At 32.6% G+C, this 12,503-nt stretch overlaps 2 protein-coding genes across 2 annotated transcripts; one reads left to right on the forward strand and one right to left on the reverse strand.

Moving 5' to 3' along the window:
* Positions 1 to 363: 363 nt before the first annotated feature.
* On the forward strand, positions 364 to 1,643 carry LOC139904297 (probable xyloglucan endotransglucosylase/hydrolase protein 26). Its single transcript, XM_071886233.1, has 4 exons — positions 364 to 535; positions 632 to 732; positions 824 to 1,017; positions 1,115 to 1,643. The coding sequence occupies exons 1-4, from the start codon at positions 364 to 366 to the stop codon at positions 1,524 to 1,526; spliced, it is 879 nt and encodes a 292-aa protein (XP_071742334.1). The 3' UTR covers positions 1,527 to 1,643.
* A 4,883-nt stretch (positions 1,644 to 6,526) lies between these two features.
* Positions 6,527 to 8,076, reverse strand: LOC139904298 (E3 ubiquitin-protein ligase ATL42-like). The gene has a single exon (XM_071886234.1). It carries the CDS (start codon positions 7,981 to 7,983, stop codon positions 6,709 to 6,711), a length of 1,275 nt encoding a protein of 424 aa, XP_071742335.1. The 5' UTR covers positions 7,984 to 8,076; the 3' UTR covers positions 6,527 to 6,708.
* Between the last annotated feature and the right edge of the window lie 4,427 nt (positions 8,077 to 12,503).

Raw genomic sequence — 12,503 nt, forward strand, 5'->3', positions numbered from 1 at the left:
ACATCACACTACATTCAACAATCAACAAGCATATGCATAAAAATTGTAGCAACTGTTTGTTGAACGAGTTGTAATATACTTTATGTAAATACACTTAATGATGCATAGCAAGCAGTAGAAATGCATACAGACAGCAAATATATGCTGCAAAAATGTCAATATGCAAGACAAAGTCAAGTTATTATGTTATAAAACAAATATATAAAAAAAAAAAGAGTGGAACATTCATCTTGGTAAGGTGCATATGATTAGCATTGGCTATATAATAAGGTATCAAGAACTAAGAAGAAGAACAACAGCCATCACAAACATAGTACTTACATACCTAACTAATCAAAGAAGAGAATCTTCGATAGTTTGAAAATGGCCGGTTCTCAAGCTTTTGTTATGGCTGTTTTTGTGATTGCAGTAGCATTGAGTTCTTCCATGGTCAATGCAAACTTCCCAAAAAGTATGTATTTCAATTGGGGTGCTCAACATTCATCGATTCTAGCAAACGGTGATGCCCTCCAGCTTGTTTTAGACAAAACTTCAGGTATAAAGAGTTAAACCTCATCCATATACACATATATCTGACATAAAAATGTCTCTAGTATAACTAATATTTTTGGGACTCCAAATTTTATTACAGGATCTGGTATCCAAACAAAAAGGTCGTTTTTATTTGGAAGTGTTGAAATGCTAATCAAGTTGGTTCCAGGGAACTCTGCTGGAACTGTAACCGCATACTTTGTAAGTACATGATCATTCACTTAATTAAAGGCAACTTTAAGAAATAAATTACAATAAAAGCTAAATTCTTATATATGTTGGATTGTAACAGTTGTCTTCTACCGGTGATAAACATGACGAGATTGATTTTGAGTTCTTAGGTAACTCGACAGGAGAACCATACACGATGCACACAAACATTTTCACCCAAGGTCAAGGTAACAGAGAAGAACAATTCAAATTTTGGTTTGACCCAACTGCTGACTTTCACAATTACACCATTCACTGGAACCCAACAGAAGTTGTGTAAGTCAACTAACCCTACGCATCACCTCGTATCAAACATTTGTTTGATTAGTCGAACTAATTATCATTTTTTTACTATCTTTTTAATGTATTTCAGATGGTATGTTGACAGTATACCTGTTAGAGTCTTCAGAAACTATCAGAGTGTAGGGATTGCATACCCAAACCAACAAGGAATGCGAGTCTACTCAAGTTTATGGGACGCTGATAACTGGGCTACAAGAGGTGGTCTAGTCAAAATTGACTGGACCGCTGCACCATTTGTGGCTAACTACCGTAGGTTTAGGGCTAGAGCTTGTAAGTGGAACGGCCCTGTTAGCATTACCCAATGTGCTAATAATTCTACCAAGACCAACTGGTTTACATCTCCTGTTTACCAGCAGTTGACCGCAAGTCAACTGGTTAAGCTTCAATGGGTCAGAGATAACTACATGATCTATAACTACTGTACCGATGTTATGCGGTTTCATGGAAAGATGGCACCCGAATGTGCTTTGCCACAGAACTAGCCATATTAACATTATTATAGTAACTCGATCATTTCAAGTTTTTCGAAGGTTTCTTCTTTTGTAATACTCTATTTTGTTTCAAAATTTTGAAGATTCTTTTGTTGCTCTTCAGCTCATTTCCCATTATTTATTGAATTTTGTACATGTCAGATATATGTATTACTTCGTAATAAAAACTTCTATATTTGGCATTTTTACTTGACCCCTAAAAGCGTAACTGCGTTCGGGCCAGAATTTGTCCTAGCTCGGAGATGTTTCCTTCTTTACCAAACACTGTAGGGAGCATGTTGCGAGTAAAAGTGTGACCATTTCGTCCTATAAAGACCATGGAACCAGATTCTTGGTTACCATTCGATGGACCCATGTTTTGACCACCATCAACGCGCTGAAAAACCGGGACAATCCTTCTGAAAGCTAAGCTAGGTACCGTATGTAAATAATGGGCTATAGTTCAATATTTGGGATGGGCTATAACATAAACAATAGAAATTTAAAGCCCAATGAATATAAAAGGATAACAGGAGTACAAACTAGAGACATAGCGGGCCCTGCTTCTAAGTCAAAGGGTACAGTTTGCACCGAAACGCATTGGTTATTGCAAAAAGGTTAGTATATATACCAACGGATCTTCGGTCCAGCGGTACCGCTGTTACACTTGTGTACTCGCACGGCTAGAGGTCTTGGGTTCGAACCTCGTCACCCGCTCTAGGAATTGAAATATATTCCTTGAAGGTGGCCCAAAGGGAAGGTTTTACCGACCCGCTCCGGGACTAAAAGGTCCGGCCCGTTGCCCCTCGGGATGGTTAAGGGTCGGATCCTCAGAGTGTGGTTCGGGTTTCCTGCCCGAAAGCGCGTGTGTGTGTGCAAATGATGACTAGGCTTCAGTCAGGACTGATGCAAGCTTGCCTTTCAAAAAAAAAAAAAAAAAAAAAAGTTAGTATATATATGACTCAATTAAGAGAAAATAAATGTAAATGGATTACTTAGTATTCAGGATCATCTTGTGTACGCAGGAGCTCCATTCCAAAAGCCTAAAGATATTACAAACTAAATTTGGATCAGTGGTGGATTCAGAAATTTGACAGGGTCAAAATGTTAAAACATTGAAAAAAGCAAAAAAAAAAAAAAAGGGACAAAACGTCGAACTTTAGCATATAAATAAACTAATAACATTTCAACGTCGGGGGCGGCTGACCCAGTCGCCCCTTCATAGGTCCACCCCTGATCAAGATCTTCAACGAAAAGATTATCATGACAAAGTGGCTCTGGTGTCGGACTCTTTCTATAAGTATGAAGGTATAACCATATGAATCTTCAAAAAATGCAATAATTGACTTCCTACCTTTGACGGGACCAGAATCAAACCATCGAAAGTAAAAGTGTCGAAATAGCGACCCTTACTTACCAAGGTTGAAAACGTTAACCTTAAGTAAAATTGGTCTGTCCTAGCAGTGATTATTTTTAACCAAATGAGAATTCGTATCCAAGATAAACATTTGTATATCTTTCCTCAAAATTGTTTTGTATCTGCAATAGTTTCATCCCTAGACACACTCTCTATAGAACTTGAACCTGTATTTTTAATCAAATTCAAGTACGGAGTACTTATTAAGCATACGTACTATAATACTCAGTACACAAAATTGGGAATTTTTCAATTGTTTTATCAAGGTCACCAACACGATAAACGTCATACGCACTTTCTTTAATTTGTACAACTAGTAATTAGTTGGGCCATGTTAGCAAACAATATAGGCGAGCCACAGTTTCCTTCACGTCGCTAAGCATATGGGAGATATACTTGATCTGGTCAAGGATGGGTTTAAAAAGGTTGGGCTTAGTTAAGCCCAATGTTCCGGGCCGCTCAATATAGTTATTAAGTAGGAGTATATAAGACTTGTGATGTAACAACCTTACAAAAATTAATAGATAGATTATACTGTCCACGCTTCGCGGCGGATTAACGTCATTTTAACGCTACTATATCGTTAGACAGTTTTCGGTCTGAAAGTCATCAAAATGTTCCAGACCATTTACGCAATGGCCGGCAACTGTTATGGTAATATTCTACTATATAAATGAAAAATACGTAAACAATTGGATATATGTTACAGTCTGGGTTGCAATGCTCAATTTAACAACAAAACGAATCAAAACAAATTAAGTTTTGAGGCTTCTAGACAAATTGCTTATTCGGCAAAACCTTATGGTCCATATAATTTTAGTAGGTTTTTTAAAAGATAAAAAATCAAATAATATACAATATATTGAAAAAGGTGATGAAAAATAAAAATATAACCCTTTTTACCTATATTTTTTTAGGCTTCTATTACGATAGGATTGTATTAGAAAATTGGAATTAGATTATTATGTATTTGCAAAAAAAAAAAAAAAAAATAAAAAAAAAAAAAAAAAAAAAAATAATAATAATAATAAAAATGTGTCGGGCCCGCTTTCACTGGGCCAAAAGGCATTTCTGCCGACAGAATGGTTATCGTTGTACGAAAGTATATGTTTCTCGTTAAAATATTGTGTACTATTTTTAACAAATTAAAAAAAAAAATAAAAAAAAAAACTAGTTAAACCAATCAAAATTTTGATAGTTTAACAAATCAAATTCACATAATTTAGTTGTTTAAATTGTCAGCCAAAAAAAGAATTGTTAAACCAAAAGTAAATAATAATTGATATGTTCGACTTATTTATGCACATTAAAAATACCTAATAGCTTATCGTTAGAAAAATAAAAAAATATATATAGTTTATATAAACGGTTGGTAAAAAATAAATTAATGATTGATTAACTATTAATGAAAACAAAATCTTCACAATAATAGTTCTTATGAATTTATAGTATGATTTTTTAAACGGGGTAAAAATAATTTATTACTATATATTATACACGCTCCAAAGAGCTTATTTATTTTTCCATTTATGACTAAACTAAAATAGTTTTTTTAATTGATTCATTCAAATTAATTTTTTGATAACTTTCTACCTTTTTTTAATGTAACGTTATGTATTTACAGAGTTAAGAATATGTTGAAACGGATGTGTTTGGATGTATGTGGTTAGTACCTAATGTACCTAAAGGCCTACGCGTTTTTAACGCCAAAAAAATCGAGTAAAAAACGGGGACGAAACCATCAATATGATGTAGTTAGTTTGAGTTTTACCCTTTATTAAGATATCTTTGATCAAGTTAATTTTTTCCGTATTTTCCTTAATAACAATTTCAATTACGAAAGTTATGAATTTTTGTATAAAAGCCTCTGCATATATTTTACTAAAGTAATTGCAAAAATCTTATAGGGCCCTTACAAAAAAAAAAATCTCATCTCATATTTTAGTCAAAAACGTGTGAGTTACAACCAAATCTAGAGATTATGGACTTGTGGATTCAATCTTGGTGAAAGATAATGTGCAAAATGTTAAATGTGTGTGATTGTGAAAAGGTGGCTAGTTGCATCTGGTGGGCTACCCTGCGCCTTTTACATGGTCATCTCTAAATATATTGGGTCAACTATAAATATTGTAAAACGCCTAAAAGCCCAATATACTACAAGCCACACTACACATCTTTTATACTCCGTATCTATTTTTCATCCATACTCCTTATTTGTTTTATTAAAAATATCTTCTCTGCAATCAGCCGCTGTTGTCTCTCTCTCTCTAAAATTTCAACACACCACATCATACCATTAAAATGGTGGATTTCTTTAATTTTTCATTTTCTTTCAACAATAATTCATCAAGTTTTAATCTTGTTCATAATTAGTCAACTAATTTTGCAGGTTGATTCATCTTAGTCATCGTCGTCCGCCGTCGACTGTTGCCGTCGACGGTTTCCATCAGTCGTCTATGTCGGACGTTCCTACGCCTCCGACCATCTTTCTTGTCTCTCCGCTACCTTCTTCTTTCTCGGCCAACCGTCGTACACCACCATCCTTCCCTTTTTTTTTTTTTTACGTTTTTACTCAGATCTGTGTTGTTTGTGGTTGTTGGTTGCCTTTGGTGGTTGTTGGTTGGTGTCAATAGATTAACGGTGGTGGTGGTCGGCGTAGGTGCTCAGATTGAGCTCCTTTTTTTGTTTTTCTTGTCAGATTTGGTGGTGGTTGGGTAAGAGGTAAAAAAAAAAAAAAATAATTTGTGGTTTTGAAGATGTGAAAGAATAGTGTAAACTGTGATTTTGTTTTGTTTTTTTTTTTGACAGCCTGGGTGTGAAAAGACGAAAGTACCCCTGCCGGTTACTGTTATATTTGTAGCGATTTTGATGGTGTGGCGGGATTGCGTTGTCCACAATTAGTAATTAGTACTCCCTCCGTCCCAGATTAATTGTCCCCAGACAAAAAACACACAGTTTAAGAAATGTCATGATTACACTGTACTTTTTTCTTACTTTACTGTTTTACCCTCAACTAATTAATTAGAAATCTCTCTCACCTTTGTAATTTAATTAATTCATTAGGGACAATATTGTAAACTTTATCAAATTTACTTTCCATATTTGGAAGTGGACAATTAATCTGGGACGTCCCAAAAAGGAATAATGGACAATTAATCCGGGACGGAGGGAGTATATAGTATAATACTGGTTCTAATTAATTTAAATTTTAATTTAATTACTCCGTATTAACTATTAATTAGAAAAATATATATATGAGTAAAACTTGACGTCTTGTTATTGTTTTTATAAACAAGTTAAATGAAATTTCTACGTAGCAAAACAATGACATTTCCAATCTCATTATCATTGACTTATTAATCTCCTAAGACCATTGACTATTAGAATACTTACAAAAACATTGTGACACGATATCTCTTCATCGAATAATTGTTTGAACTTAGATTTCTCTATATAAAATGCACAACTATATTTTATCCGTCAAATTATTACACACACAAGCATACATATACATACAGCCAAAAAAAATTTAAGCTTCTCTCATAAATACTGAAAAACACAAGTAATTTAGTTGATTAACATAATATATTCACCTACAAAAAATACACATCCTATATATCAATAAAAAATTTACTAGATATGGTTTTAAAAGGTTCTTCTTTATGTATAAATCCTAAAAATTAAAAATTAAAAATCTACAAATAGGTATATAATCATTTTCTTCGATAACTTGTTGGAACATGAAAGTTTAAGATTAAATCAACTGATGGGACTAATTTAAACTTGCAAAATCATGTTATTATATGGCTTTTGATCTCTATTAGCAAACCATTGAACCGTTCTTCGAGCAATTGGTAGCCATAATCTCTTCAATCTCTCTTCTTTAGTACTAATCTCACCCAAATTAGCTTCATTATTAGTTGATTCAGCATCTAACAATCTAGGATGAACTATGATCTCCGACATCGATCTTTTTTCATCAAGTTTAGTGGATTTCGACGCAGAAGATTCTCCACCTGGAAATTTCTTAATTTTCTTCTCGAATTCCCTTTTTAGTTTGATTTCTTCTTTGATTTTGATAGCTTCATGAACATGATCATGTTTATGACCTTTTTCACCTTTTCTGGAACACGGGTAACAATCAAGTTTGTTGCTTGACATAGAGGCAATCATTTCGGGATCGTTAAGACGATCAAGATAGTCGCTTGACAAAGAAGTAATCATCTCGGATTTCAAACACAAAAGATCAGATGCATTTAAATTGCTCCATCTATTCTTTCCCATCAAATCATCGTCATAATCCGATATTATGATCCTATGATTATACTTATGCAAGGTTTCTTGATCTTCCAAGATTTCTTGATCATTTTCTTTTTCAATTTTTCGAAAACTTCTTCCACTTCCAAATCTAGATGATCCTTCTCTTTCAATAAATAGCTCCAAGTTTGAACCTTCACGTGCACGATCCGATTGGTTACCCAAAAACCTAAAACTATTTGAATACGCGGAAAGGGTTGCATCCTCTGCACTTACTTTACACCTACAAAGTGGACAACCCGAATGTTTTTCAAGCCATTGATCCACACAAACAATATGAAAAGCATGTTTACATTTTGGCAACAATCTAAGAATCTCAACATCTTCAAATTTGGACAAACAAATAGAACATTCCAAACCATTTCTCCAACCTTTTAAAGTTGAAAACCGAAAAAAAGGAAGCGATTCAATCACTGTTTTATCTATACCAGAAAGCCTAGAATTAGCTGATCTTGGTATCTCACCAAAATTTTCTTGATTTAAAATTATAAGAGAAGGTCTGTGACAACATTTTGCATAAATCAAGAGAACCATTGTTAAACAAAACATTAGGGCAAGAACTCCAATCACAATTGCTAAACTTGGTTGGAAATTATTGGCAGTATCTTGTGAGTTTGGCGAATTCGAATTCGAAGACGATAAAGATTGTGCTTTTATTGATTTAGAAGAGATTATAATGATGAAAAATATGAGGATATGAAGAAATTTCTTTTGTTGGATAACCGAAAAGTCCATGGCTTCTTTGTACAGACAACCAAGAGGGTCGAGTGTTTTGACATTTTTGTTCGGTTTAGTTTATAGAGTTGCTATTCTTGAGAAAATTTTAATTTTAAATTGAGTAAGCAACTGCCAGAGACCATATGTACATATATATATAAACCTTTTCTTTTATGTTTATATTTAATAATTTAATTTATATATACGGAGTAACAAATAAATAATAAACAAATATAATAAATAATACTCCTAACAATAATATATAAGCATCTCAGACAAAAGGGTCATCGTTGATCATCATACGCTGCGTACATTTTAGTAAAAAAATATTGTAATCTCTTTTTCGAGTTGTCTGAACATAGAAAGCATTATCGATTCACTTACCGGTTTATATAATAATAATTAATAATAATACTATTAAAATAATAATAATAATTAACAATTACCAATAATAATAATAATAATAATAATAATAATAATAATAATAATAATAATAATAATAACAACAACAACCTGTATTACCCTTGTGATTAGGGTCGGTCCCAAGAATTTAGGGGTCCTGAACGAGGTGAAAAAAGACCCTTAGGCTCTAACGAATATTATAAACTATTTAAAAAAAAACTCTTTCGGCTTTTCTAGAATGTTAGTGGACTTTGATCTCTTTTATTTCTGGAGTATTTGATTGTTGTTTTTGAGCCTATTGTGTTTTGTCTTTGTTGCTCCATTTGAGTTTTCCTAGTTCTCCTACTTCTCAAATCTCAGATTATGTTTATATATATATATATATATATATATATATATATATATATATATATATATATATATATATATATATATATATATATATATATATAAATGAGCCTCAGAAAATCATGGGCCCTGAGCGGTCGATCACTTTGCTCCCCTCCGGACCTCCCCTGCTTGTGATGCCTGTTCAAACTATATTATTTTAGCTAAACATACCTTGCACCTAACTTACTAAGAAATAAATTACTATTTGATTATATATAGTGATTTGAAAGTAGTTACAAGTTATGTTTTTTCTATTTTGATTACTCGATCGGTTGGTGAGTATTCTGACCCCGTACTCTGATGTACGTAATTTAGCCGAGTTATTCTATGGCCGCTTCCTACTCATTCCCAGTCATCACAATATTCGGACCTAAAACCTTTTGAAAATATGTCAGGACTACAAATAATAGGCTATCTTGTGATGATTATTTTGAGGTGTCTAATTTTGATAGTCTTTGATGATTAAGACAACCCTCTATTTAATTCTAATAAAAATTAAAATTCAAACTTAGACCTGACTACCTCAAATGAATACAATATGAGAGGGCATCAAATGTAAAACGTAATTAGTAGGTGTAAGTAATAATCCGATACAAATTAAAATATAATTAAATGTGATGACATACAACCTTACCTGCTAATTTTGATTTCAGAACCAAGTGACACCAAAACCATGCTTTTGAGCCAAGTAGAATTATAAAAATCCGTTTGATTATAAATTATTGGCAACCTCAACTGGGTTGGTTGTCACGTTATAAGTTTGTATATTCAAAGTATTCGCTTTGAAATTTATCTATCCAACAACAACAATAACAACATATGAAACGTACGCATAGTACATAAACGATATACAAAAGCCATTATTTTTCGCTATAATTATTCTTCAGCATATGATAAATTTTTTTCCGAAAAAACAAATTTTATTAAAACACCAAAAATACACGGGCAGGATATACCCTTTACCCCAACAACAAACGACAAATACAATAAAAACCTAGTATCAATCGAACCCTAAATCAATTACATCAGAGGTGACAACTGCTTCATCTTCAATCGATTTCCAATCACTTCCATATCCCAATTCCTAGCTGCCACAATTCCATTTCACTTCTTTTCTTCCCTTTGAAAATTCTGCAATTCCTCTCATGAAATGTCCCGTTCTTATTGATTAAAAACGTTCCATATTAATTGATTTCGTTGCGAGGTTTTGACCTCTATATGAGACGTTTTTCAAAGACTGCATTCATTTTAAAACAAACCATAACCTTTATTTCATCAATAAAGGTTTAAAAAGCTTTACGTAGATTATCAAATAATGATAATCTAAAATATCCTGTTTACACACGACCATTACATAATGGTTTACAATACAAATATGTTACATCGAAATCAGTTTCTTGAATGCAGTTTTTACACAATATCATACAAATATGGACTCCAAATCTTGTCCTTATTTTAGTATGCAACAGCGGAAGCTCTTAATATTCACCTGAGAATAAACATGCTTTAAACGTCAACAAAAATGTTGGTGAGTTATAGGTTTAACCTATATATATCAAATCGTAACAATAGACCACAAGATTTCATATTTCAATACACATCCCATACATAGAGATAAAAATCATTCATATGGTGAACACCTGGTAACCGACAATAACAAGATGCATATATAAGAATATCCCCATCATTCCGGGACACCCTTCGGATATGATATAAATTTCGAAGTACTAAAGCATCCGGTACTTTGGATGGGGTTTGTTAGGCCCAATAGATCTATCTTTAGGATTCGCGTCAATTAGGGTGTCTGTTCCCTAATTCTTAGATTACCAGACTTAATAAAAAGGGGCATATTCGATTTCGATAATTCAACCATAGAATGTAGTTTCACGTACTTGTGTCTATTTTGTAAATCATTTATAAAACCTGCATGTATTCTCATCCCAAAAATATTAGATTTTAAAAGTGGGACTATAACTCACTTTCACAGATTTTTACTTCGTCGGGAAGTAAGACTTGGCCACTGGTTGATTCACGAACCTATAACAATATATACATATATATCAAAGTATGTTCAAAATATATTTACAACACTTTTAATATATTTTGATGTTTTAAGTTTATTAAGTCAGCTGTCCTCGTTAGTAACCTACAACTAGTTGTCCACAGTTAGATGTACAGAAATAAATCGATAAATATTATCTTGAATCAATCCACGACCCAGTGTATACGTATCTCAGTATTGATCACAACTCAAACTATATATATTTTGGAATCAACCTCAACCCTGTATAGCTAACTCCAACATTCACATATAGAGTGTCTATGGTTGTTCCGAAATATATATAGATGTGTCGACATGATAGGTCGAAACATTGTATACGTGTCTATGGTATCTCAAGATTACATAATATACAATACAAGTTGATTAAGTTATGGTTGGAATAGATTTGTTACCAATTTTCACGTAGCTAAAATGAGAAAAATTATCCAATCTTGTTTTACCCATAACTTCTTCATTTTAAATCCGTTTTGAGTGAATCAAATTGCTATGATTTCATATTGAACTCTATTTTATGAATCTAAACATAAAAAGTATAGGTTTATAGTCGGAAAAATAAGTTACAAGTCATTTTTGTAAAGGTAGTCATTTCAGTCGAAAGAACGACGTCTAGATGACCATTTTAGAAAACATACTTCCACTTTGAGTTTAACCATAATTTTTGGATATAGTTTCATGTTCATAATAAAAATCATTTTCTCAGAATAACAACTTTTAAATCAAAGTTTATCATAGTTTTTAATTAACTAACCCAAAACAGCCCGCGGTGTTACTACGACGGCGTAAATCCGGTTTTACGGTGTTTTTCGTGTTTCCAAGTTTTAAATCATTAAGTTAGCATATCATATAGATATAGAACATGTGTTTAGTTGATTTTAAAAGTCAAGTTAGAAGGATTAACTTTTGTTTGCGAACAAGTTTAGAATTAACTAAACTATGTTCTAGTGATTACAAATTTAAACCTTCGAATAAGATAGCTTTATATGTATGAATCGAATGATGTTATGAACATCATTACTACCTTAATTTCCTTGGATAAACCTACTGGAAAAGAGAAAAATGGATCTAGCTTCAATGGATCCTTGGATGGCTCGAAGTTCTTGAAGCAGAATCATGACACGAAAACAAGTTCAAGTAAGATCATCACTTGAAATAAGATTGTTATAGTTATAGAAATTGAACCAAAGTTTGAATATGATTATTACCTTGTATTAGAATGATAACCTACTGTAAGAAACAAAGATTTCTTGAGGTTGGATGATCACCTTACAAGATTGGAAGTGAGCTAGCAAACTTGAAAGTATTCTTGATTTTATGAAACTAGAACTTTTGGAATTTATGAAGAACACTTAGAACTTGAAGATATAACTTGAGAGAGATCAATTAGATGAAGAAAATTGAAGAATGAAAGTGTTTGTAGGTGTTTTTGGTCGTTGGTGTATGGATTAGATATAAAGGATATGTAATTTTGTTTTCATGTAAATAAGTCATGAATGATTACTCATATTTTTGTAATTTTATGAGATATTTCATGCTAGTTGCCAAATGATGGTTCCCACATGTGTTAGGTGACTCACATGGGCTGCTAAGAGCTGATCATTGGAGTGTATATACCAATAGTACATACATCTAAAAGCTGTGTATTGTACGAGTACGAATACGGGTGCATACGAGTAGAATTGTTGAT

Source organism: Rutidosis leptorrhynchoides, chromosome 4, assembly GCF_046630445.1.
Source record: "Rutidosis leptorrhynchoides isolate AG116_Rl617_1_P2 chromosome 4, CSIRO_AGI_Rlap_v1, whole genome shotgun sequence".
Taxonomy (NCBI): Eukaryota; Viridiplantae; Streptophyta; class Magnoliopsida; order Asterales; family Asteraceae; genus Rutidosis; species Rutidosis leptorrhynchoides.